Consider the following 27,987-nt stretch of genomic DNA (forward strand, 5'->3'; position numbering starts at 1 on the left):
ATTGGCTGCCGCGCTGCCTTTGTTCGGAGGCAGCGGCTGCCGCAGGGCACAGCGGAAGTTTGGAGCGCGGCGGCGGAGTCGCGACAGCCTCGGGATCGCGACAGGCGCGGCGTGTCCGGACAGGCGGCGGCAGACAGCAGCAGCAGCAGCAGCATGGACTTGGAGAGCAAAGTGAAGAAGGTAAGGGCGGGGGTCGCGCCCCGTGGCCGCCCGCCTCCGGCTGAGGGCGCGGGGAGGGGTCCGCAGGTGGGTGGGGGTCCCCGGGGGGGCTGGGGACGTGGGGACACGGGGACATGGGGACATGGGGACGTGCCCGGGCTGGGGGTGTGCCCGCAGTGCCGGGCCCTGGAGCTGGCTCCGAGCTGGTGTGTCACCGATGAGCATCGCCAGCCCTCCGCCTAGGAAGTGGGGCGTCTCTTTGCCTTCTTTGTGCCTCTTCGAGAGGCGTTGAGTAGTGGTTTGGGCTCAGACCGGCAAGCGGTGAATGGTAAGTGGCAGAAAGTGCTGTATAATCCAGGTGTGCCAGGTCTTGCTCCAAAACTCGCTGTTTAAAACCCCCAGCGTAGCACTGAGCTCATCAGGGCACGCCTCTGAGTCTTTGCTTCGGTGCTGCTGCGAATTAAATGTGATAAAGGAAGTAAAGCAGTTCTCTTGTAAGAAGCACCTCAGCAAAATTTTGTAACAGAGGCTGTGAAAGTAGAAGGAGCCGTGTACATGGGTTAAATCTGTACCCTTTCATACACCCTTGTGGGTATGTGAAATATACCCACATGTACCCTTGTGGGTATATGAGAATTAGTCTTCTGAAATACACGGTTCACTGATGTACATGACTTTGTTTCCAAGTTATGTTAAAGTGTAGTAACTTTCTAAGTGTGCATATGCTCCTTCACATATACCTGTATGGCTGTTCCAACTTACAAACTAGGAACTGGCTCAGACACCGAAGTAGCTGTACGGCATGGAAGGCTATCAGTTACCTCAGGGTTGAACCCTGCTGAAGCAGGTTAGCCTGGAGTTACAGCTTTCTCTGAGCGATGGCATGACAGAGCTTGTTCATTGAGAGTTGTCTGAACTCCAGGAGAGGTGCGTGCTTGTGGAAGATGCAGCATTCCTGCTCAGAATTTCTTGATCTCAAGTGAAAGTAAAGAGGTGGTGTGAAATATCGATGAAGTTCTGCTGATAATAGAATCCTGGGTTGAAGGAACTTACAGCAGATGACCGTATGCTTTAAATTGCAGTGTAATTATTGGACAGTCATGTGTGTTGAAAGTCTATTTGACTATTCTTGTCTTATTTTTCTTCAGTCGCCTTTCATTCTTTCATCAACTTCAAAGACTTTCCGAATGCACCTCAACAGATGTAGAAGCTGGTGCAACAAAAGAAACGAGTACAGCTCTGTTTATAGAAAATAACTTGTATTTTCTATTCAGCTTTACATCATAAAACATCTTTTAGCAGCATTAATAAAGACCTTCATGATTGCTTAATTTCTATAATATGTATGTTCAGAAAACCACTTTTATTCTTTGTGTCTTCTCCCATGTGCCCCTCTCCTTATCAAGTTCTTTCCCTTTATAATGTAGGTGAAGCTCGTTTTCCAAAAGAATAGACAATGATCTGTGTCAGCATCAAGATGAACAAGGAAGCTTTCCAATGTAACATTATGTCCTTTAATAAATCGTTGTGGTTTTTTTTGTTTGTTTATTACTGATACTTACTTAATCAGAGCTTCTTCAGATTTTTGTATGCTGGAATGAAAGAATAATACTTCACATCAACTATGCATTAGCTGCATGTCTTCAGTCTACATCTCCTGATCTCCATTCGATCCTTGTTTGTTTCCTTAACTTTCACTTCTCTTCTGTTTTCTGCCAACTTCCATCTCTCTTGGAAGGTGGGAGAGTATTTTGGGAAGCTTTCAGTCAAGTTTATGAGACAAAAAGCCACTCTGAGAGAAGCCTCTCTTGAGGGAGAGATGGCCTCATCAGATTTCTTTGTCCACCTGCAGTAGAGGATTATTTAACCACAGGTCAGGGTTCCTACCTCTATCTTTCTGCACCGTGGAGAGAAATAACTTGAGTTCCCTTATAAAATCTGAAGGGGGGGTGGGGACCTAATAAACTCCTGGTGGGCAGGAGTTCCTAAGACTGAACAGAGGAAAGCAGGAATTGCCTCACTGTTACTAAATGCATTGCTGCTCCATTACTCCCCAAATTCAAAAATAGGGATGTAGAAGCTGCTGTTCGATAACCCCTGGATTCAGCAGAACAAAGGGAACTGAGTGCCCAGTGAAGGAGGGTGTGGTGTGGAGATTCAAACACCCAGCTGATTCTGTAACAAAACAGCTTCTTCCCCCACCCATAACTGTTCCATTTTAACTGGGTAATACAGTAGACTCTTTCTTTCTGCTTCTAGAAAACTTCCAGATGAAGTTGCCAAGGTGACATTTCTAAGACTTCAAGTGTCAATAGTCCTTGAGTCCGTTCTTCAGCTGTGTGCTTCTACACTGGCCCTTTGGACAACTGCTGTTGGCTTTCAAGGGGTTCTTAACATTCTGGAGAAAGATGTGCAGATATGTGAATAGTGTGTTTTTATCTAGGTGTCTGGGATTGTACAAAAAATTCTCACACTTAAAAAAAAGTCTCAGGAAAATCTATGTTCAGTGTTCACATCAATTGCTTTTTTTTTTTTTTCCTGATAACAAATCTAGCGCAGTTGATCTGGCAGGCATTGCTTCCCCTCCAGCAGAGCAACAGAGCTGAAACAACTTGCCTGTCTTTCTGCAGGAGGAACTACTGCCTCACCTACCACACTTTTAAAACCTATTGTTTTATCTGTAAATAAATCATATTTTTTGCTGTCATGTGAGAGGAAAAACAGCAGTCCTGTGTAACATACCTCTCTTAAGTGTTTGGCTATGAGGAATCTAAAGAAGGGATTGCTTGAGCTCAGACTTCTAATTTAACTTCTTTGGTTTTGGTTCTTCTTTGTGCTGTAAAACTCCACTTACTGTCCTCACAAGTGGCTGGAGGAGGTAAGTCTGCTTGTAGACTGATGTCTCTCTGGTATGAATCCTAGGTTCTGGACAGCCACAGGAAAAAAAATAAAGATTTGGGGTTGAATTTTCAGGATAGAGAATATATGGAGAACACATGTATACCCACATATAGGGATTAATCTGTAACGTTTGGAAGTAGTCTGGTTGCCATGCGTCTTAGACACAAAATAAGAACTCTGACATACATCTAGCAGTGAATAATGTAGGAAAAGCACAGCTGCATAGCAGCTTTTTTAGCTATGATGTAAACATTGTCTAATTCCTTACTCTCATACTCTAAAGATGAAGGGGAGTTTTAGGCTAACTGTACACTCCTTTCTTTTCCTTAGAATGAACTGAAATTTGTTGTTTTGTTTTTAGGAGCATGAAGATAACTTTGTACAACAGAAAACATGCCTGAGAACAGCAGCCATAGTTTGGAAAGTACTTGTGCAGCAAACAGACCGCTATTTCTCCCAAATACAATATACACTGTGTTCTTGAACTTCACTTTAGGGGGTATAGGAAAAATGAAGATTTAATGCTTTCTTGGAGACCCTGTTAGAACAAAGTTCAGCTAGTCTGGATTTTTGCCCTGTCTTTCACCTCAGTGAACTTCTTAAAATGAATCAGTAGGTCACAGTCCTGCTGGCAGCATGGTCTCATGCCTTACTAGGCAGAATAAGAATTTGTCATGGAGTCTGCTCTGTACAAGCTTTTAGGGTATAATGCTTGCCTTGTAAAAAGAGCTCTGTTACGGGAAGGGGGCTAAGGAGTTAGGGGAAGAGATGCAACTGTTCTCAAGTGTGGTATGTCTGTGTAGTTCACCCTGTGTGTGAGACTGTTCTGTTATTGTGGAAAACCAAACAGAATTCTGTAGACATCACTAAGTAAACAGCTGTAATGCTCTCTGATAAATGAATGAGTTAAGTATGCATAGGAGCAAAGTCAACTTTGTCATCTTTTACGAGGCATGATTTAGTAATATCTGTTGAGTTACACTTCCTGCTGACATCACTGTTTGTTTTGGTGTTACTGCTGTGGAAACCCATGATACAAAGCTTTTTTCACTGTTTCTTAAGTGTAGTAAAATCAAGGGGGGAAAAAAATCTACATATGAACTTATTTGCCTACGAGGAGAAGTATGAAAGCAAGTATGGAGATATGAGAAGAACTGGTTAAGTTCGTTTAACAAAAAAATGGAGCAAGTACTTCCTGTTGTGGTTTCCTTGTGCATTTTTTTTTTTCACCCTCAGACTTGTCAGGGAAAAGTGCCAATATTGTGTTGATATGAATTGTTGCCTGGAATACCTGTATAAATGCACGCCTTTGCCAAGCTGATATCCAGGACTGACATAAAAGCAACAAAGATAACAAGGTTAAATTAAACCTTAACTTTTTTTTTTTCTTTGGTGAGAGTACTCCCCAGGTGTTTGACCATTAAATGCTTGGAGAGCAAGCCAAGAACAACTTGGATGCAGGACTGCCTGACTTGTAGGATCAGGTAAAACTTCTTTGCCTGGTGTAAGCACAAGGCAAATATAAGTAGTGAGATGGAAAACTAGCATGCTTTAAATTATGACATTCCGTCATTAAAAGCATAACGAGCTGTTTCTGCAAGTGTTCCTGGAAAAAAAAAGTTTGATTTCCTCCAGGTAAAACAATAATGCAAGTAGTAATCACGAACAAGATTTTATTGCTAAAAATGCATTCCTTTCACCTCAAGGAAATATAGTGAACATATTCTGCAAATTAAAGATTTCTTCCTAGGAAGTATAAAGCTCACAGGTGCCATGGGGTGCACGGGAAATACATATTATGAAGTATAACAGTTATACAGTAAGATATAGTTTTAAACAGACACATTTATATTTACACCCCTGGTCTGTTTGTTTTTAAGTTTACCTCTCCCTTTGTGCCTTGCTTTCAGTCTGAGACTATCTAGCTTCTGATTCTGAAAGCATTGGCTTGAGCTGGGGTAGATTTGCAGGTCTGCTTTTTATTAGAAGATGCAGCTGAGCGAGAGCACTGATTTCAGAGCAAAATACACACGTGTCATGAAAACAAATACTTCATCAGTTACTACACCCTCTTCTAAGCAAGATGACAGATACATCTCTGCAGCCTAATTCAGAAGAGGCTTTGAACCTGGGAGTCATAATAGCAAAATTATCTATTATAAGAAGTTATTTGTGGGGAGCTTTAAGGTACTCAACATTTCTTGTTCTGGAGGTTATCATAAGCCACTAAGCTATGTAAGGCTGGAAGTAACAGGTGATGGTGACTTGTGTTCTTGCAGTGGGTTAGCTTTTCCTATTGACCCATTCTCTGAAGCCCAGTCCTTCCAGGAAGCATAGGGGTGAGCACCAGAGGAAGGGCAGTAACTGAGTTTGCTCCGTAGCACTGGGTGATGAATGGTGCTTACTGGGGATTTGTAGACACTGTGTTACAGTGCCTGTCAACTGCACTCAAGCTTAGCACAATACAGGACTTTGTGAATAAACAGTACTTATTTTCTATCTACTTGAGATCTTTAGTAGCTGTTAGTCTTTTGACAGTAGACTGTAGCAGTGTCTTAAATATTTATACTCTGTGCTGTTTGATATTCAGCTAAACATATCACAATAAAAAAATCTTAGTGCTTGTATACTGTTGTAGTCTGTTGTAGCTTCTTGATTTACACTTCTGTTTGTTCTTCTCAGAGTATCTTTCAAATGTTTTTCTTGGATGCAGGCACTTTTTGGCATCCTTCTTTCTGTGCAAATAGACTTCCTTACAAGAGCTTCTGCATCGAAATCCTGGTCAACTTTTCCCTAGATCTATTTTTTTTTTAAATACACATTTAGAATAGACTTGTCATCAATTAAAATTAGGCATGTTAAGAAATAACAAATATAGAAAGGTCCATGGGATATTTCTCTTCACTAATTTTTTTTCCTCTGTTCTCATACGGTGCTCTTAGAAGTCATATTTGGACGATGCTGTCTCATAAAAGCATGTTTGTTTTGTCCTTTCAATTTTGGAATTACAAGAAATAAGCTTTAAAAAGAAAAGAGTGAAGTGAAATGCTGTAGCCTATTTCAAATTCCAATTTGTTTTGTTTCCCAACCAGAGAAGATATCTGCAGCTATGGATTACACAAATGCAAGATCAGTTTCCATCAATAAAGCATGCACAGCCCAAGATTGCATTCTAATGTGGTTTTGTTCTTAGTGTCTTTCCCTCCCGCCCCAATGCTTGGCTTTAACCTTGACTTTTTTGGAAGTTCCTAAGCTACATTAGAGTCTGTTAGAAATCTCTCCTGTTGTGCCCTACAGTTTTTGTTTTTTCCCCCAAGTCTGTATTGGAGATGGGAAACACCATCTTATGTGGCCCCACTAACAATTGAATGAGTTAATAGCTAGGTAATCTTCAGACCAGGTGAGCCCCGGGATTTTATAGTAAAGTCAAGAATGACTTTAAGAGAGTTCTCTTCACTTCTGTTCTTGGAATGCTCAAGAGTAGAGGAGAAAGCTGCAAAAAGGATAGGAAAGATTATTTAGGTCTGTTTTCTGCCCCACTGTTAGTTATTGAAGTGTGCTAATGACAACTCTCACTATATAGCCACAACCTTTCAAATTCAGGAGAGGTCTCAAACAGTGGAATTACTTGTGTTCTTCTGCAGAGATTGTGCTGTAAAGTACTGTCTGTGGCAAGGTGAAAGACAAGCGTCTGCCAGGTGATGTAGGAGATCCCTCCTGGGGAGAGAGAAGAAGCAATCCCCTGGTTAGCTCTGCTCTTTTGCTGAGGCTCAGAGGGCGTAAAAGAAATGTGGGAGAGAGACCTAGAAACATCAAGTTGAGCTTCTCCATTTTCATACAGCTTCCTCTCCTACCTTCTTACCACTGTACCTCAGTGTTTCCTCTTGAAACAGACAGGAAGTTCTGTGCAGACAGCATTATTTGAAGGCTGTATTTGGAGTATGATGACTTTTAAATAATAACTGCTAAAATAATTCCAGACTTCCAGGGGAATTTTGTCAGAATACTCTTGGTACCACTTGTGTCTAGCTAATTAGTGGGAGGAAATAGAAAAGACAGAATCAGACTGTAGTAACTGTGCAGTGATAATATGAGAAAGTAGACAGAAGCTACAACAGGAGAAATTCAGATTAAACATACAGACTCTCTGTCTTGTGTGGTCCAGCATTGTAATAGGTTGGTGAATCTGCAAAATGGACAAAGTCTTGCCAAAACTGATTTAATTGTACCTCCTCTTTCCTGGGCAGTTGGATGACCTCCAGAGAACCCTTTCAACTTGAAATAATCTATCATCCTTAAAAGCAAGTATATGCAAGCTTTAAAAACTACTGCTGTGAGTTTATATTTTAATTCAGCCAAGGCTTCTTAGGGCTTGTCTTTGATAATTACAGAAAAAACAATAGTACTGAGTTTTATGGCATTGCACTGCTTTAAGATAAGACTGCATTGCACTAATTTAAGATAATTCTTCATTCATTGCTTTTTTTTTTTTTACCAGCACTGTGAATGCTGGAACAGTTCATTCTGCATAAGAATAAATTTGTTATAAAGACTTATTGATAACCTCCCCATGTAGCAGAAACTATAACTATCAAAGTACAATTCCCCTTGTATCAGATTAAACTGGTCATCTACCTTTACATGCATGGCTACTTGTGTCCATGCTTGTGGGCTTTTTTGCATCCTATGTAAGGAGATATTCATGTCTTCTCATGTTCCTTGAAGTCCACAACTCTTAGAGGAATACAAATTCTGAAAACAGTATTCTAAAATGGCAAAGAAGCCAGACTAACATTTGCTGGAGGATTTAACTTGCTAGGGGTGGGGAAAGGGATCTCTTGGACTTCAGTTCTTGATCATGTTCAATAAAGGTAACTACTTCACTTAATCAATCACTTCAGAAAATCCAGGCTTTGACTACTTTATACCAACTGCCATGTTTCTCTTACCCTTGTGAACAAACTATTAGACACTCAAATTGGACCACTTGAGCTCAAGATGACAGTAAGTTTCCACCTATGGCTCTAATGTGAAGTTAGTCAACTTTTCATTCTAGGTTCTAGTCTAAACTGAAATAAAGCAGATTTGCAGCTACTCTCAATTTGCTGTAACTACATACATTTCTTTACCTTTGAGAACTATTTAATCATGAAAGCAGCACGCAATCGACGATGTCAGTTATTTATCTTCCATTTCCAGACTACTTAAGTTGGCTATGTTAGTAATACCAGATGGTTTTAGATAGCTTTTTCTGTAAAATGAAAATTAATGGCAGTAGGAACCTTCTTCTGGCAGCATTTCAGTTGACCTATCTGTCTCCTTCTCCCATACTCCCATTTATGGGGAAAACTGATTCCATCCTGTTTTCAGATACGCATTCCCCTTCTGGTGCATGCTTAGCGTGCTCTGTATTTCTGGGTGCTTCAGCACAGAGCCAGCCCCCTCCTTTGGAAGGCATGGGGAGTAAATGTGGGCAGCAGCAGTGATGAAACACCTCACCTCAGGCTCTCTGCATTTCCTGACTTTTAGCAGAATCAGCTACTGAAAAGAAACTGTCACTTTTGAGGCGGCTGTTTCCTTACAACTGAAACAGATCGTGCTATAGCACTTTAGAAGAATGTTTGACACACACCGGCTGTTTAGGTATGGAGTCAAATAACAGTTGTAGACAGCTTTTTGAGTTTTAATATCCATACTACTATTGGCAAGTGGCCCCCTGGTTTCTCCCTGTGAACAAAGGCAGAGTCTGCGAGTGTATGTGGAGTAGTGTCTAATCTAGTTCTGAATGTGCTCTGCTTCTAGGCTAAACCTTTTCTGTATAGTGACCAGATGTCACCTGGAAAGGCCATCCCTCCATGTATGTGATGGGTTTACTGAGGTAGGCAGCTGAGCCTACAGCTGTGCTCACTCTCTCTCCTCAAAGGGAAAGAGGGAGAAAATACAGTGCAGGAGGCTCAAGCGTTGAGATAAGGATCAGGAGATCGCTCAACAGCTCTTCAAAAACTGCTCCCCCATTGCTCTGTACCATGGGGTCCATCCCCCAGGAGCAAACTGCTCCAGCACGGGTCCCCCACGGGCATCAGCATCCCCCAGACCCCCTGCTCCTGCGCGGGCTCCTCTCCACGGGCTGCAGCTCCGGCCCCGGGGCCTGCTCCTGCGGGGGCTCTCCATGAGCCGCAGCCTCCTCCAGGCCACAGCCACCTGCTCCACCGGGGGCTCCTCCACCCATGGGGGGGCTGCAGCGTGGAGATCTGCTCCATGTGGGACCCATGGGCTGCAGGAGGACAGCCTGCTCCACCAGGGGCCTCTCCACAGGCCGCAGGGGAACTGCTGCTGCGTGCCTGGAGCACCTCCTGCCCTCCTGCTGCACTGACCTAGGGGTCTGCAGGGCTGGTTCTCGCTCCTGGCTCTCCCATCTGCTGTTGTGCAGTGTTTTTTTTTTTGTTTGTTTGTTGTTCTCCTTTCTCCAGTCTGCTCTCCCAGAAGCACAAATGACATCACTTACTGGCTTGGTTCTGGCCAGCGGCAGGCCCCGTATCTAACATGGGGCATTTTCTGGATTCATCTCACAGAAGCCACCCTTATGGTCCCTTGCTAACAAAACCTTGCTGTGTAAAGCCACTACAACATATTCCTCAGCAAACTCAGGAAGAGAATGAGAACAAGTCTGTTTTGGTTACTAATTCAGTTTATGTGCCTCAAGTTGCTTAAGTATCTCTTTAATGATGTGCTTTTTATTGCTGGGGAGGGAACCCTGAAGCTGATTTCTTTATTGCTGAAGAAATCAGCATTGAGAGATGGTTTTGAAGATGTAAGCAGGCTGGCTGCTGTCAGCTTACTTGGGAGAGGGAGTGTGTTTTGGGTAGAGTGCTTAGGCACCACACATTTCTTGTATTTAATTTACAAATCACCTCTACTTAATTTACTTATTTTTAGCCTGGAAGTGTTACGAGGCTTGGAAACAATTCACTCGTGAAAATCATTCTTGTTCTCTTGCTTGCGTTTCTGATCGTGTTTGGGGAATTCTTGAAATGTTAAGGCTATTTCTGTGTACTGTGCTCTCCATATGGTAGTGATCCCAGGTTTCTAAGCCTTGTTATAATGCTATATAAAATCATCATTATTCCTCTCCCCCCCCCCTTTTTCTAAAGGAGGTGAGAGACCAAGCATAAAGGATTACTGCTAGTTTGGAGTAGCAGCTAGAGAGAATGAGTTAATAAAGTCTTTACATTTTTGTGAAGGCAATTGCACATTTCAAGTTAAATAGCTTTTAAGGATGATAATTAAAAAAATATCCTTTAAAATAAACAACAACAACAAACATCAACTGCAGTTGTTTTATGTTGTATTGGCTTCCTCTTCAGAGAACATCCTGGCCCCCACTTTGTTCAGTATGTGTCTGACTTGACAAGAGCACTTCATTGTTTTCTGATGTGTGGTGTGCATGTTACAGATCTATGGCTTCCAGATGAAAGGTATAAACACATGCAGTGGAGACAATTTTTTATTAACATGTTAGCTTTATATTCCAATGCAGACAAAAATGTAGTTAATGGAAAAAGAACTACTTCATCTTTAAAGTTATATATGTTTCAGATGTTTGCTGATCTGGTTTCAGGTTAGTTCCTCTGTTGTGTGAACTTCTTGAGCCCTTAGGCTGATAAAAATATTACTGTGATCAACATAGGCTTGTATTTCTTCTTCAGATAAGAAAGGAAGAAATAACTTCATGTCCCTCTGTTTATCCCTGAAGTTGCAAGCAGTAGCTGAATAGTTGCCAAAGTACTTTTCCCTAAATAGCCCATAATCTGCAGAAAGGTTTTGTAGTTTCCTAAGGGATCTCTAATTGCTCTAGAGGCAGTGATCCTTCAAACTGCAAAGTGACTGAAACCATTGTCATCCCTGCATTTTACCACCTGCTCTCACCTGAGCAAGTGGTTTGCAAGTAATCTGTTCATTCATTTTGGACAGAAGCAAGGTAAAAGATAAACTGTTTATATCATCATACATTTCTCAGATTAAATTGCAAGCTTTTTAGTTAAAAAAAATAAATAAATAAATAAAAACAAAAATAGTATCACCACATCAAATTAATGCATTATGTTGCTGTTATCAAAACTAAGATAAGTGCTAGTGTTAATGAGTGTCGAGCTCACTTTCCTATCCTAGTAAGTCATGCCAGACTGGAGGTGAGCTGTCTCCTTCGCAGTTACTGTCCTTCCCACTGATTATACCCACAGGTAACTGGAAGCGTTCCTCATGTCTGGAAGCAGTGGGTGGGAGCATGGGGACTGGTTACCCTCTGCCTCTTGGCTGTCAACCTATACACTCAGCCATGACCATAGCTCCATGGCCCTTAATCACTCTGATTTAAGAGTGATGTTTCCCAAAGGTTTGGTGAGCTGGAGTGAGGCATTTTAAATTTAGTATGTGCTATATAGATGCTTAAGTTATGGTGCTTCGTGTCTATTTTTCACTTCAAACTTTCAAGAGCTATTACCCATTTAAATTTGCTAATACATTGATATATTGTGTGAATAGTTGGCCTTTATTATGCACTGGTTTTTATATGCTCTCATAGTTCCTCTACATTATGAATTGGTTATATGCCCTTTTAATCTCTTCACTGTGAAACTCTCTGCATATCATTTATGGTAATTTTACTCACTAACTGTGCTGTTTGTCTTTCGCATTGGAAAGTAAGTTGGTATTAGTCCAGCTGAAATATATTTGTGGAAGGTATGTTCTGGTCTCCGTCACTGTCAAGAGTAGTTTCAAATATCTTCGGGAATATGAGACTAATCACTTAAATGTTTTCTTTATTCCTATCTGATAGTCAGGTTATTGATCCAGAACTGGAATATGTTTATTACTTTATCTCTTGTATTTTGTCAAGTCATACATTGCAGATCACTTTGTCCTGACAGCTGGATTAAATGTATTCTGGCTTGGTTTTACGGCCTCGCACTATGGTTGCAATGCCACAGACCTAAGTCAGGGCTGCAGAGTCTGCTTGTTTCCTAGTTCAGCCCGGTAAACAGGCTGGTGCAAATGATCTTACTTTTCTAGGTAGAGAAGATAAAAGGGTGAGTGGACCCTAAAATGCTGTCCTGATGTCAGCTTAGTCAAATGCTTCACATTCTGCTTTAGTTGTGGATTGTGACTATAAAGGAAGCAGTGAGATGGTTCATGCAGCATAACTTTTGAAGCTGACAGTAGTTTTCTTGTTGATGTTTAAACAGATGGGCTTGGGCCACGAGCAAGGATTTGGTGCCCCCTGCTTAAAATGCAAGGATAAGTGTGAAGGATTTGAGCTTCATTTTTGGAGGTAAGTGGCTGAGCACTACAGATCTTGGCTCATGTCTGCAAATGCATACTGCCTGGTTTTGTTTTCTTTTCCCATTAAGCTATTCAAATATTTTAAAGAACATTTAGGTTCAGAGCTAGTTTCTCATTGGCGATGCAACAGCGTTCAAGTAGATAAACACTTACGAATGTACATCTTGCCTGCACTGAAGTCGGTGTAATACTACTAAAGCATTTACTCCAGTTTATTAAACAGTTGAAGTAGGTTTGTAAGCACATCTTTATCTCTGCTGTAAAAGAGATGACAGGGAAGAAGAGTGCTTCATCCCCATAACAAAATGCTTTCCAAGCTTCTGATCAAATACATATTCTTTGAATGGAGACATAGGTAAAATTATCTGTGTTTAAAAGAAATTGAAACTTGGTAGACATCTGCAAATTACGTGGAAGGGGATGAGAGGATTACATTTCAAAGAAGTTAGTTCTTCACCTTGGAGAAGGCACTGCTCCTAAAACAGTAAGAGCTGATGATATTTGCAGTAGATAGACCTTCAGCGGTCTATGCCATTACTTCTGTAGAAGACTTTTTTCCTTAAGACTTTGCTTGTTTTATTGAAACCTTAACAACTCAATAACTCTGACTAGGCTCAGTTCACAGATCATACTGGGTGTACTTTAAGAGGTAGCTTAGTGATTCTGATTTAAAAAGTTTCAATGTGAAAAACCTACAAAGGACAAACATGAATGATTGTTATTGGCACTAGCGTGTGCTACCTAGTGAAAGCAATTGCCTTCCACCAATGCTATTTAGCTACAGTCATAACGGCATCCATGATAGGTTATTATTTTATGATGTTTTTTTTAACTGTAGCCTTTACAACATAACGAGAGTGGCATCAGGTGCAGGTGGGGCCGAGGAGGCTTTGCAGCTGAGACTCAATTTAGCAAATAACCAGGCATCCCACAGCAAAAGCCTGTTGGAAGTTGATGAGCATATAGCTTCTCAGTTATGTATTTGGAATAGGTAGCTATGGAAGCAACTTACAAATAACAGCCTTGAACAAGAAGTGGTAATACACTGACAGATAAAATCAGATAAAATATGTTGTCTAAAGGTATAAGAAATAAGTAATTTATGTAAAGAGGGTTTTCTCTATACACAGAAAGGACTTGTGTAGAGGTAGTAGAAAAATAAAACAGAACATGGTTAATGTGTACATGCACAGGTAATTCAGTGAAACAGAATACAAATCTTGCAGAAGTTAATGCATTGTTTATCCATGCTTACATGAGAGAAGTCCTGTACTACTTGAGAGAAAGATCTTTGTTTAGGGCCAGTTCAATAGATGGAGAATTGCAAGTTGGGACTTGTGGCAAAAAAAAAAAAGTCCAAATAACTTTTTCTTCTGATCATTCTTTATCCTCCTATTTTTAGTTCCCACTACTGAGACCTTCTAATTCCTAGTTTATTCCTCAACAGGGAAGAATTAAAGATAACAGAAATAAAATGTCTGAAGTGATATAGTCACATAATAGCATATTTGCCAAATCAGAACATATCTGCTCATGTGTGTATGCTTGGAGGATTTTTTTTTGTATGTTTTTTCTTATTTCACTGCCTTCTGCTCTTAGAAAGTGAGAGCCTGTAGATGGCAGTGTATTAAAAAGCAAGTAAGAAGACATGAAAACAGTAGTTGTTCAGCTTGGGTTGAAGTTTTAATTTGTGAATTGAAGACACGTAGGGTAGTCTAGGCAGCAAGGTGGCTGGAAATGCCTCTAGATGTTGGACAAATGTTTTATATTAAAAGTTGAGCAGTTAAGGCAATTCTAGACTGGGTTGGAAGGTAGCCCTTCTCCACTGGATCTGCTACTGGGACAGGGTGTGAATCTGAAGTCTGAAATCAATTTTGTGTAGTATATTTTTCCTTTGAAAACTGTTTAATGTTTTGCATGGTGCAAGGATTTCAGGAGTTCATCGCTGGAACAGGAGATTATGAATGCCAGTTTGCTTAGTGTCCTGGTGTAGCATTCCCTTCCCCACCCCATGTCCTTTCCTAGCTCGCTGCCCACGCATACCTTACTTGCAGAGGAAGAAGCAGAATAAGAAATGAAGTGCAAGCACTGCTCAACAATAGCAGGTGCTACCAAGGTTTTATCCACAAATCCAAACCACAGCAACGCAGGGGCACAAGGAAGAAAGCAAACTCCATGCCAGCCAGACCCAGTACAGTAGCTGAGGCAGCAGTTTTATTTGCACGTGTGCTACAGCATGGGTAGGCTTTACTCATTGCTCTTGTCTGTGTAAGGGTGACAGTGCCCTCTCGTGGATGGAGCTGAAGTGCTTCAGCAGGTCATGAAATTCTTGTTTTCTCATCCCATGTGTGACAACTCTGGTGTACCTCTCAGAGGTAGGTGTAACTTCCCTACATTTCTGCACAGAACGGCCTCAGTTCTGCCTTTGGGATGTCAAACTGGAAAGTACACCCAAAAAATCAGAGTATGCCAATTTGTTAGCAAAGTTTTATATGGAGTTGCTACACCATTCTTCTCTATATTGGTTGTGTTTGAAAAATAATCTTCTGATACATTGAAGTCTTTAAGCATTTTGTGCTGTAATTCTTGGCACTATGGGTGGGCCAAATACAGATGCAGAACCGTTAATTTGGGCTACTGCAGAAGTAATGATAAACAACGCCCTTAGCAAAAATTTGTTCCTAAATCTTGAAGTTCTGAAAAATCTCAGTGTTGTTACCTGAAACAAATCTGTACAATGAGAGCTGTAGTCCTCAACAGTAACCAAGTGGTGAAGAATTACCTGCTTTATCTCAGTGTGCTAATGGCTCTTGCTTTTAATGCTGTTTTCAGACTCATGCTTCTGTCCAGGTTCAGCACAAACAGGACAATGTCTTCTCAGTTCAATCTTCCTTCAGACTGCAAAACTTGCCTCCAGAAAATTAGCAGGGCAAGCTACCTGTCAGACACTGCTCTGGTATAAACCTTTGGTCTTTGGAAATGCATTTTCCACTAGAGGGAAGTGTGGGGCAGGATTCAGATCTCATAAGAGGGAGGAAATGTTCAGATTTATCTTAGTCCTGTGTACCAGGAAGTGATAATTGTATCTGGCATGGCTTGCCAAGGTGTCAAAAAGCTTCTGGAGATAAGAATCACAAGCTTGGGAATGACTATTGTTAGCAACTGGTTTCTTTGCATAGGCATAAACCCTGGGAGGCAGAGAGAGCTTGAGGTGGGCTTCAGCATTCTCTGATACTGAGGCCGTCAGGCAAGTAGCTGTAGTAATTGCCAGTGCAATTAGTACTGTGTTAATAACAAGAAAACAGAAGGAATCATAGGAAGAACTTAGTCCTTTTGTGTGGAGGACACAAGCCTTGAGATTTGCCAGGTATTTGTTGAGAGCTTCTCTGGGCTTGCAGATGCTTCTCTCTGTCACCACAAAGCCAGTGTAGAAAGTCACAATCTGAATTATTCTTCCTCTCCATAAACAACGACCTTGAAAAAGAGGAGGATGGGTGACATCTGGTTTTGTAGAAGGAACCTTGTAATTTGCAGAAATACAGGACGTGGGAATTCATAGACCTGTGAGTTGGGGGGAGAGCATGGAATCTACTTTCCTTCTTTGTACCCATCCAGGACCTGGAAGCAAGACACAGTGCACAAAATCTGTCTCTTACAATGGTACATGACTTTGAATTCCATGAATTTTCATGCTTCCTCCTTTCCTGCCATGTTTTGAATAAGAAAAGCTTACCAAACTGCTGAAATTTGACTGGAGGAACAGTTGGAACTCCTCTGCTGAAGTCCTGACAGCTGCAAACGCATAAGCAGGAGTCTCTAATGCCTTCTTCAGGAGGGATTCTGCTTAATGCCCTCAAGTGAGAGAAAAATATTTCCCCCCCCATGCTGTCCCCATTATCATCAACCATTGACAAAGTACATGGAGAAAACAAACTCTCACTGCCTCTTTTCTAGTTAGAATCAAAAGAGATAAATTGAAGTCCGTCTGTGTATATGTAAAGGCAACTGGGTGTCCCAGCAGATGTGAGGTCCTTGCTTTAACACTGACACTAAACATTAAGTGTCAGATACCAGACAGACTTGCAAAGTCTAAATTAAATTCAAGGTAATGTGTTGTAGTCACTACAGTGAGATAACTGTATCATAGTCAAAGAAAACACAAGGGACAGTGACTGATGAACAGGACTGAAATGGAAGATTAGAGAAAGAAGGTATGGCTAAATTGTAGACAGTGCTCTGCATTAGAGTTGTATGTGTAGAAGATATCCAGTTGACATTTACTGCTGTGAATTAATCAAGAAAAGGGATTATAAATTGGGACAGGAAACCCTTTTTTGGCTGTTAAACAGAGCACAGATGTCTTCATATGGCAGAGATCCAGTGGAGCCCTGGGAAGCGAGGGAAATGGCACCAGCCTCAGGGTTTTTCCTGCAACCTACCAGAACAGACTGATACCAGTTGTGACTCAGGATTCTCCAAATTCTTGCTGGACTACTTCCTTATGCATTTGGAAACGTATTCACAAGTTCTCATGCCAGTAATCCATGTTTTAATGCACAATCACACTTAGTCTTGTCATGTAGCCCCTGTAACAGCTTCTTGCAAAAAGTGATTCATACTTTCCTTGAAAGTGCAAGAAGATAACGTTGTACTGAAATGTACACAGTCAATTTCTTAATGTAAGTAAGCGTGAGGTAGGGGAAGATTAGTAAGCGTAAGGAAGATGACCTTTCTTAATGCAAGTATAAACCACAGTAGCTTTTTTTTTTAAGACAGCTTGCACAGTGGGGCCCAGGAAGGAGCTGAAAACAAGTTGTATGTTTTCAATTCTTTGCAAGTATCAGGACAACAGAAAATCTCCCAGGTATACTGAAACTAGTGAGAAATGCTAAGCCTTCAAGGTGGGACTGAAGATAAAAGCAATCAATTCAGGTTATTGCCCTAGGTGGGAATAGAAACAGAACCTCAAAGTAATAGAAAACAAATATGCTATTTCAGGACTTAACATAAGCAAAACCAAGGTGCACTTGCGCTTCTAGTACCTGTGAAAAATGTGAGGGGAAGAATTCCCCTGCAGCTCACTGGTGGTTGCTCTGGTCTCTTCAGGCTGTCACTGCTCCTGCTCTATGCAGAGCAGGGAGAGCTAGACAAACCATCGTACCGCTGCTGTGAGCACACAGGCAGCACAACCATACGAATTGTTCTCGATGGGTTTGGGTTTGGAAGCAGGGTAGCTCTGGACAGCAAGACCACAGTTTGCTTGCTGACTGTAGTTTGCCTGGGGGTGTCTGTTCAGTCACCTAGAGCATGTCCTGTGAAGAGGCAAGACAGAAGCTGAGGCTTCATATTGCTAAATGCTTAAGTTGAAAAAGTGGAGAAAATATCTGGTAAGCTGTTGTTCAAGTGGCCTAACTGCTTGAACTCAAGTTGCATGTACACTGGGGCGCAGAGCTGTGTTCATCACTGCTGTAATAATGAACTAAATCTGCAAAAAGGAAGGTGCCAGAGAGCGTCAGATCTCAGAGAAGGCATGACTGGGAGCTGCTAATGAGGTGTTCATATGACTATACATTAAAATATGAGCAAATTAAATATTAAGTGCTTTATTAGCATATTAAATAGATAGAAGCTATAGCTTGTTAAGGGACTTGTGTAGACCAATGCTGAAAATTTTATCAAACTTTTTTACTTCGTAGTTATCTCTAAGTTTTCTGTGTTGTAAAGAGGAGTCTGTTTTGCCTGATGTTGTTTTGCTAGCTGTTTTTGGAGCAAAGTGACTCACTTCTGCAGCAGAACTGACTATTTTTTGTTTGGAGTGGGCTTTGTAACTTAGGAAACGATGGTTGTATCATCGCATGACCGGGGCTGCTCCCATCACACACTGAAATGGTAGCGTGGTGTAGTGCATAGCTTCGGGGCTGGCTGTGCATCACTTCCCGTGACCAGCTATAGGCACGTCCTTCCTCTTCCTCCCTTTCTCATTGCCTCTGTAGTCATGGGCACATTTCTGCCATGTACCTGTTAGATATCTTAAGATAAGGCATGGATCTTGTCTTCAAGGCTTCAGGTAGTAAGTTGCAGAACAATGTGAGAGTTAGGTGGATTTTGGCAAGCAGAGCCGAGAAGTGTTTCATAGATACCTTATGGTATTCACTATGTGAAGAATAAATTATGGGGTAAAATACTGCTTGCCCTTCAGGCTCAAGAGATCCAGCAGGTTGATCTGTTCTCTCAGGTTATAAGAACAACCAGTGGTAAACAGCCAGCTTCGCTAATTGCCATATACCTTGGCTGACTGTTTTGAGTGGAAGCTCTAGGAAAGCCATTAATAAATGGTGAACTTGCTTGTGTGAGCCAAGGTAATTAATTAAGGTATTAAATGTGAATTGTTTGGATATGCTTAAGGTAATCTAAAGTCCCTTAATCAAAGGAGTTCTGATGTGTTTTGTTGTACGTAAGGGGTATTTCCATTTATCTGAGTGAGTGAAACCTACCTTTTAAGGATGTTATCTGTGAAAATTGTCTGCACAGCATGCACCAAAGTACCTCTGACTTGATTCAGAGCTGTCTGAAATACTTCATCCATATAAGCTAGTCGCTCTTCTCTCACCTTCTCTTTTAAATGCTGAACTTTAATCGCATCATGTTCTGTTTGCACTGTATATATGACTGTATGCTCATTTCCCTTTCCAGGAAACTTCTGTTTCCACTTCATAGTAACCCTGTGATAACCAAATATCATGCATCTGGAGAAATCACACAGTGTGTCGTGTCATTTGGAATGTATAAAGAGAATCCTAAAAAAATAAGAGCACAAATAAATGATGGGGAGGGAGAGGGGGTCATGTTGATGCACATACAGTATAAGTCGTATGACTACCCATGACAAATCTGGTATTTGGTAATCATGGGCATGTATGCGTGTGGTCAGCACTGTGACATAATTGAAGAAATGATATAATATCTTACTAAAATGTACTAATGTGGTTGACTGATACCTATATCTGATCACAGTATCAGTGAACAAATAACATAACAATAGAAATGTACAAGAACGTACAAGTTCCTCTGCAATTTGTCAAACACCTTTGAAGGATATTCTTTATCAAAGCACTAAAAACAAGGTTTGGGGTTCGCAGTGATGTTGTTGCAGCACATGCAGCTAGTGTGAGATGTAGTTTGCAGCTGAGACTGTAACTTTGTTTCTGTAAATTTCAGAAAAATATGCCGCAACTGCAAATGTGGCCAGGAAGAGCACGATGTTCTCACAAGCAATGAAGAGGATCGGAAAGTGGGAAAACTCTTTGAAGACACGAAATACACAACCCTTATTGCAAAGCTGAAAAATGATGGCATTCCCATGTATAAACGTAACGTGATGATACTGACTAACCCAGTGCCAGCCAAGAAGAACATATCCATCAATACTGTGACTTATGAGTGGGCTCCTCCTGTTCAGAATCAGACACTTGTAAGTCAGACCCTCTTTTTCTTTGTGTTCTAGGCAGGAGTTGATGGGAGATAAAGAAGTCCACCTTACTAGAAATCTGCTTTTCGTAGTTCTTCTGTGTGTACCTCTACTTTTTTTCTTTCTCCTCAAAATTAAAAACATGGTGCCTGTTTATTGAGCCTTGCCTGTACAGTTTTGCAGATACATATGTTACTCTGAGGAACTTCCTGAGAACTGGGGAAATGTTTTTTTTAATGGTAGATAACTCTTAATCCTATCTGAGGTCCCTGGACTGCAGTTTCTCAAACCTGTCTTTCAGTCAACTTGAAAAATTTGCATGGAGTGTGTGCTTAGAATTGTGTGCACACGTGTCCCAAAGCAATTTATGTCACGGTTCAAATTTAAGGGGAACACAGTCTTGTATATGGCTTTTACTGTATATGGTCAGAACAAGTTCAGCGTTGACATCTCAAAGAAGAACTCTCTTCCAGTATGCTTGCAGCTCAAGTAGATGAGATGTTAGATAGCCTTCTGAGGATTTTTGCTTTGCTTTTCAAGCTTTGATTGTTAATTGTACTGCAGTGTTGTGTGATCTATGCTGCAATCGAGTTATTTCTGACCTGCCTGTCTAAATAGCCTCTTTCAGTGAATGAACCAAACCTTGTATAACCCTCTTACTTAACATTTAGTTACTGTTCTCACTTTTACACTTGTCCTTGCTTTATTAAAATGAGAGCACTTTTTTCTTTGCTAGAATTATTTCTGCAATGGGCTGTGTGCCTCAGGCAAGCTGTTTCAGCTTCAACTTTTTAAAGCTGTGCTGGTAATCAGTAGTTTTAAACAGCTTTGAACAGACAAAGTGCTATGTAAAACACTAATTATTGCTTACCCTGAAAAGTAATAACTCTACATATTGTACACGTTTTAAAAAGCTTAAAAGGAAGCCTGTTTCTTACTTTGGGAAGAAGCCAGTTAATGTTTCTACTGTATTTTGTCTCTATCTACTGTGTTTCAATAGCTTAATGTTTATATAAAGGACCTTGTTGCTAGCAACAGAAACATGTTAAAAACAGTAGAAATTATTTTAGTCATTCACTTGCTTGAAAGGATCGGTCTATAGCTGAAATGGCATCTGATATCTAATTCCTCCTGGTTTAGGCTAGACAGTATATGCAGATGCTACCAAAGGAGAAACAGCCTGTTGCTGGCTCAGAAGGCGCGCAGTACAGGAAGAAGCAGTTGGCTAAGCAGCTGCCTGCTCACGATCAGGATCCTTCAAAATGCCACGAGCTATCCCCCAATGAAGTTAAACAGATGGAACAGTTTGTGAAGAAGTACAAAACTGAGGCGCTTGGTGTAGGAGATGTCAAGCTCCCTGGTGAGGTGGAAACTAAAGCTACTGACAAGAATAACGTGAACAGTGGTGACAGAAGCACCTCAGCTGCTGTGGGAGCAATGGAGGACAAGTCAGCAGATCAGAAGGCATCTCAGTATGTAAGTATAAGAAAAAAAAAGACAAAGCAAGAAGGTAGATTACTCTTTGAGTGTTCTCTTCAGTCATTTTAATTCAGTGAATTTGGTCGTTTGGAATAGGGAAAATCTGGGGAGGGAAAGAAAGAAGGGGAATTAGAAAACATTGTTAATGTCTGCTCAGAACTTCTGGTTTCTGACAATATTTAGTATGGTGGAGTAAATAACTTCCCAGATCCCAGATGACTTCTTCATGCTCAATTTAAAAAAAAAAAAAAAGTTCACTTGTAAAAGCCATCCTGCTATTTTTCCAGAATAACAATCCAGAAAGTTGTATAATCTTATGGACTGACTGCTACACTTTTCTCTTCTTAAAGAGTTTAGTTTAATTTTAATTTGTGATAGACTGTTTTCTTTTCTTAGAAGAGCATCAAAATTGTCCACTTGTCAAATTGTGCTTAAAACTAAATGAAACAAAGTAATAATAAGGTAACACCTCTCCCTCCCATCTCCAACAAGCCAAACAACATAAGAGCTGCTTTGACTAGTTTTCTTTTCAAAATCAGATGTATTTTCCCCATTCACATGCAATTTCTGCTGTGTAATAGCTCAACAAAATAATGAGGTAAGTTTTACATAACTTCATTAATATTTCTAAAAGTACAGCCTTGATAAAGCAATACTGACAAAACAAAATTCTGCTGTGCCTGGCTCAGGTACCAATTATGAACACAAACTAAGGGTTGGATAACTGAAGTACCATTAAACTAGTTTCTTTCCAGTGGTTCTTTAAGCAGTCTTCTATTGTTTTCTGATGTTAGACCTTCATGTCAGTGACAAAAGCTCCTATACTTTGACGTCCATAAACGTTACTATTCTGTAACAGATTGCAATTATTTTAAACCTGATTTAAAAAATAAAATAAAATCAGATCTCCACTACTAATTTAAACTTACTTGTAATAATTGCCTTTTTTGTGTTTTTCATTGAAATAACGATTTTGCCACAATTAAAAGCTGAATAACAAAACAGGTATTCAGCAGAATAACCTTTACATTTAATAAATTCTCAGTTTTAGCAATTGCGTCAAAAAAAAAATCATCAAAAGCAACAATTCTTTTAATCTCTTAGCTTTCTAGGCAAGGATTTTGCAAGTGATAGGTAAATGGATCATCTTGCACTGCTCTGGGTCCATACTATGACTACACCTTCTGCTTGACTCATTTTGGATTATGAGTCTGGAGTAGAAAGAAGAATCAAAGTTTTGTATACATTTGTACCTCTGCTTTCATATGTTCTATAAGCTATTTTTTCTCCACTTTTGATGTATTTCTGTGTATATTTTCATTTGCTCATCTGAAGCAGGTGTGGGGATGTGTGTGTGTGTACATACATATACACATACAGTCAGAAACTCAGAGCATTTGTGGCTGGACTTGTCATAGTGTGGATTTTGGAGATAACCTTTCCAGGATGTTCAGCCCAGTCCACAGACCAGCTGGAGTGCAGGATGTACCAGGCTGATGATTAAACCATAGATTAAAACTTCTGTTTCCATTACATAAACCACCTGTGTTCTTTGACTTGATGACAAAACCCTTTCTCTAAGAAGGTATAGAGCAGAAAGTCAGCTATGAACTCATAGCTACAGCAGAAATAGTTCCAATATCTGTAAACTTTGTAGTCCCTTTCCCGTAATTACTTTCCCACTCCAGGATTGTATATCACAAAATATTGTATAATAGCCATAAATGACAAGCATTCCTAAAATGCAGCTTTAAACAGAATGAGTTTCTTAAATGTTCCCAACTTTATTTTTTTTTCATTGAAACATTTAGGTAGGAAAAGACCTCTAAGGTCATCTGCTCCAACCTTTAACCTAGCGCTGCAAAGTCCACCATTAAGCTTACGGTAATTGTAGAGAGCAATAAGGTCTCCCCTGAGCATCCTCTTCTCCAGACTAAATAACCCCAGCTCCCTCATCTATTTCTCATGAGACTTGTTATCTAGACCCTTCACCAGCTTCATTGCCCTTCTTTGGACATGCTCAAGCACCTCAGTGTCCTTATAGCGAGGGGCCCAACACTGAGCACAGTACTTGAGGTGCAGCTTCACCAGAGCTGAGCCTAGAGGGACAATCACCTCCCTGATCCTGTTTGCCACACAGTTCCTGATGCAAGGCAAGATGCTGTTGGCCACCTCAGCACACTGCTGGCCCATATTCAGCTGGCTATCGACCAAATCCAGGTCCCTTTCCACTGGGCAGCTTTCCAGCCGCTGTGCCCCCATGCTGTAGTGCTGCATGGGGTTGTGCAAGTGCAGGACCAGGCACTTAGCCTTGTTGAACCTCATACAGTTTGCCTTAGCCCCTCAATCCAGCCTATCCAGATCCTCCTGCAGAGCCCTCTTACCCTGAACAGATCAACAGTCATGCCGAAGTTGGTGTTTGCAAGCTTACTGAGGGTGCACTCGATCCCCTCATCCAGATAATTTATAAAGATATTAAAGAGAACTGGCTCCAGTACTGATCCCTGCAGGACACCACTTGTGATCTTTCCTCACCAGTGCTGCAGATACGGCTTGATTACTTTTTGCTTATGACCTTTAAGTACATGGCTGTAGTTTTGCTATGTATACTAGTCTAGGTCTCCTTGGTTACCTTTCATGGAGGCTCCTTCCCCTTATGGTCTCTGAGTGTCACATGCTCAAAAATCCAACAGGCAATTAAAATTTATAAATATTCAGAGTAGTCACAAGAATGTGAATATTGCAAAATGTAATAATCCATCTAAGTAACACTAGTGCTGTCAGTATAATATGCATCATCGTGATGTGACAATTGCTGTGCTATGACATATGTCACATCACTATCCGATTGTGGAAGTAAATCAATACTGTAGGTTCAATATGGACAAGTGGGATTGATTAAATGTTTAGGTAATGTGGAATTTCCATAAACATAACTCTTCAAATAGTTATTTAATTTTTAATAACCTCTTTCCAGTCCTGCTATCGCTGCAAACTGAGCATGAAAGAAGGTGACCCAGCTGTCTATGCGGAACGTGCAGGATATGACAAATTATGGCACCCAGCTTGTTTTGTCTGTTGCACCTGCAGTGAACTTCTAGTAGACATGATCTATTTCTGGAAGAATGGCAATCTGTACTGTGGAAGACATTATTGTGACAGTGAAAAACCCCGCTGTGCTGGATGTGATGAGGTAGGACATATCCCAGCCCTTTGTTGCAGCGCACCAGTTTGTGGTCCTGAAAAGCTAATCAAACTTTACTAAAATATTTCAGCACAGGGGTATGACATCCTCTTATCAGTTTTAGCTGATCGTAATTGCAAGGAACTGTAACTGATATGGACGCTGCTTCCAAGAGTTTCCATAGTTTGTTTTGGCTTTGGAGGGGGGGTTTGCATAGGGTATGGGTATACTACATGAGAGTGAGTCTTTATCAAGTCCCAGTTACACAGTTGTTTGCTCAGGAAGCGCACTAGGGGGAGCACCTCACTAAATTACACCTTAAGCAATGCACAGAGAACAGCCTTCCTGATGTCTTTGATATCTACTAGCTTTTAATAAATGAAACAGAGGCTTTGAAAAACAGTCAAACAAGTGCATACTTTCACTTTTGTTGAAGTCATTTGAAATGGGAGAACAGCCATCAGTTCCTTGCAAATTACAGAACATCCTGAGGGTAGCTTTAATATAAGAATTTGAATAGCGTTTCCTTTATTAACGTTTGTGTATTTTTCTCATAGCTGATATTCAGCAATGAATATACTCAAGCGGAAGGTCAAAATTGGCATCTGAAACACTTCTGCTGTTTTGACTGTGACTGCGTTTTGGCTGGAGAAATCTATGTAATGGTGAATGACAAGCCAGTCTGTAAACCGTGCTACGTGAAGAACCATGCTGCGGTAAGATCCTTGCAGACACAACACAGTGCTGTGAAGGAAGGGAACTTGAAGAGCTTGAAACTCTTACCTTCTTCCCAGAGTGGGAGTATTTGAAATGTATAAATTCAATATAAGTTTAGGTCCAAAATGGTCATCTCTTTTTCCCTTTGAAAGAAACAGACAGGTACTCTGTGAATGCATAAACTTGACTTAAAGCTACTTTAGGAGTGGGGGAGTGGTTCAGAAAGTATCTTTAATTTTACCAGTGTTGAAGCAGGATTGTGTAACAGGAGAAGTAAAATATGTGAAGATGAGTAATGCTGTGAAATGTCTAGTTCATGTCAATCATAGTTCATTGTGACCGGCAGGTCATGACTTCATCTGGTTTGCTGAAAGCCTGTTATGGCAACTGCAATCTAAGTACTTTGTTTCTCTGTGTATTTCTAAGCCCATGAGTGACACAGGAGACTGACTCACTGCATTAAGGCAAAAAATCGCAGAAGGTTGCTAGTTCTCGGTTCTTGGTTATGAGCTGTAATCTGAGGTGAGGTCCATCCATCTCTACCAGTTAACTAGCTATTAGTTGGGATTTAAGTCTAATCTTCATCTAGGCTGTTTGAGTAGTTAACAGAGAAGAAAACTGTTGTCTCCAGCTGGTGGCTGATACCTTTTTCTATGCTAGGTGTAAGGAATTGTCTTCCGGAGAGGCTTTTCTCTCTTAAAACACTGTTACCCTGACATCTAGAAAAAGGTCTTTGGCAACCAGAGCTCAAGATGAATTCCACCCAAGACTTTCTAATATCCGTTAATTCTTTGGCACGCCTTTATAGCTGCCAATGCACAGGAACATATTTTGTAACTTCAAATGCATGGGTTAATACATGAAGATCTGTGTTCGGCGTGACAAGCTGTTATCCTGCTTTGGGCATTGGGAAACCGTAACCGCCATAACTGTCTTAAGCTTAGTCCCAGCAGCAGCTGACTTCTTATGTACATTTTTATTCTGTTTTGTTTTGTTTTGTTTTGTTTTTTTTTCTCAACTGCATTTTGGTCAGAAACTGTGGTTTAAAAATAAAGGAAAAATCAAAAGCTGAAGTCTTACTTCAAAGGCTTCTTTTGACACCTGTCTGTATTCTTTGAAAACATCTAAGAATTCCATCTTTTGTTGGAGTTTAGAGAGGTTGTGCATGCTTCATTTAAGTGATTTTTTTTTTGTTTGACTTTTTCTCTAAACAGATCTGCCAAGGCTGTCATAATGCTATAGATCCCGAAGTTCAACGTGTGACATACAACAACTTCAATTGGCATGCCACGGAGGAATGTTTCTTATGTTCCTGTTGTAGCAAGTGTTTAATTGGCCAGAAGTTTATGCCAGTGGAAGGGATGGTCTTTTGCTCAGTGGAATGTAAGAAAAAGATGATGTCATAAGAGAAGACACGCACAAAACTAAGCATTGCTGTGTTCCAAAGGCTCTTGCATTTCTACTGTAAAAATACATAGTACCTGGGCATTTAAAGATACTGAAAGTACTAAATAGCATTTTCCCAAAGATTTTTTTTAGTGACTAAAACTTGCTGTGTAATTTTCATTTCTTAGCTATAATACTTTCTTCTTTGGGATTTTGTTCCCGAGTCTTATGTCAAATGTCTTCATATATCAGAAATGTAGGGAAAAGTGTGTTATGAACTCTATAAACTTTAAGGGAGCTGTTCACCATGAAGGATCTTTTTGCTCTATCTTGTGAAAGAAGAAAACATGAAAGTGGTCCAATTTTTCTTGTGTCACATGATCATGTAGCTCTTCCACTTTCAGTTTGACATATTAATTTATCATGTCTTAAAGTTTCTCAGCTTTCATCAAGCACTTTAGACAAAATGATCAGCTTTACTGCCACATAGTCCACTAGACCTCAAGTGGGGATGGAGAATGAAGTTTGTGGGTTTAAAAAAAATGTAGTTTTTTGTCCGTTGCTGATGCATGGATTATTGAGTAGTGACTACTCATATCTAGTTTGTAAAGTAACCCTACACCAGTGGAAAAACTGTTTTAGCTCATGATTACTTCTTAAAACTTTTCATGCATGGAGAAGTTTTCATTTTATGAATATAGAAATTTCTTTGTAGGGTTTTGGTTTTTTTTTGCTTCTTTTCTGTTTTTTTGTTTTGTTTTTTTTTTTTTTTTTGAGGGGAGGAGAGGGTAGAGGAAAATATAAAGGGAGGTCTTACACAAATTAAAAAAAATAATCCACCACCGTTTGTGGTTGTCACTCTTATCCTTTCAGAACCGACTTCTGTTTTTCATGAATGTGCTTTTCATACATTGTGCCTTCTCTCAGAGGGACATGGCACAATACTATGTGGATAAGTCATGCTGCAAAAGTTTCATACTTAGACGTTTGAATTGTAAGTTCCAACCAAAGCAGGAAGAATTCTCTACCAGAAAGCTTCCAGTATTTGAATTTTTTTTTTTAAAAAAAAAAAAAAGGAAAGAGAAAACACACAGCTGTGTATCAGGTTTGCTTACTAGATAAACCAAATGAGTTGCTTCTTATGGTGTTTTATTTTTTATTTTTTTCCACCTCCCCTTAAAGATTACAGATCTACAGTGAAAATTGTTAGCTCTGTGCCAAAGAGTGAAAGAAGTATCTTTGGCCTGAAAAAAAAAAAAAAAAAGGAAAACTATGCAAGTTTTCGGGGGGGGGTGTTGTTTGTTTGTTTTTTGGTTTATAATGCCTGTGTTGTAACACTTGCAAATAAAAATTA

General features: G+C 40.4%; 1 protein-coding gene across 1 annotated transcript; it reads left to right on the forward strand.

Annotated features, from left to right (window-relative positions):
• Positions 1 to 27,687, forward strand: TES (testin LIM domain protein). Its single transcript, XM_068669529.1, has 7 exons — positions 1 to 180; positions 12,303 to 12,388; positions 19,618 to 19,870; positions 21,008 to 21,343; positions 24,324 to 24,539; positions 25,088 to 25,246; positions 26,462 to 27,687. The coding sequence occupies exons 1-7, from the start codon at positions 154 to 156 to the stop codon at positions 26,651 to 26,653; spliced, it is 1,269 nt and encodes a 422-aa protein (XP_068525630.1). The 5' UTR covers positions 1 to 153; the 3' UTR covers positions 26,654 to 27,687.
• Positions 27,688 to 27,987: the final 300 nt, after the last annotated feature.

This window comes from Anas acuta, chromosome 1 (assembly GCF_963932015.1).
Source record: "Anas acuta chromosome 1, bAnaAcu1.1, whole genome shotgun sequence".
NCBI lineage: Eukaryota > Metazoa > Chordata > Aves > Anseriformes > Anatidae > Anas > Anas acuta.

Bases quoted from the DNA above. Each gene is read 5' to 3' on its own strand.
- TES (XM_068669529.1), top strand. From the start codon at position 154: ATGGACTTGGAGAGCAAAGTGAAGAAG. The intron at 12,389-19,617 runs GTAAGTGGCTGA...TGTAAATTTCAG, and splicing joins TTTGAGCTTCATTTTTGGAG to AAAAATATGCCGCAACTGCA. The intron at 21,344-24,323 runs GTAAGTATAAGA...ACCTCTTTCCAG, and splicing joins ATCAGAAGGCATCTCAGTAT to TCCTGCTATCGCTGCAAACT.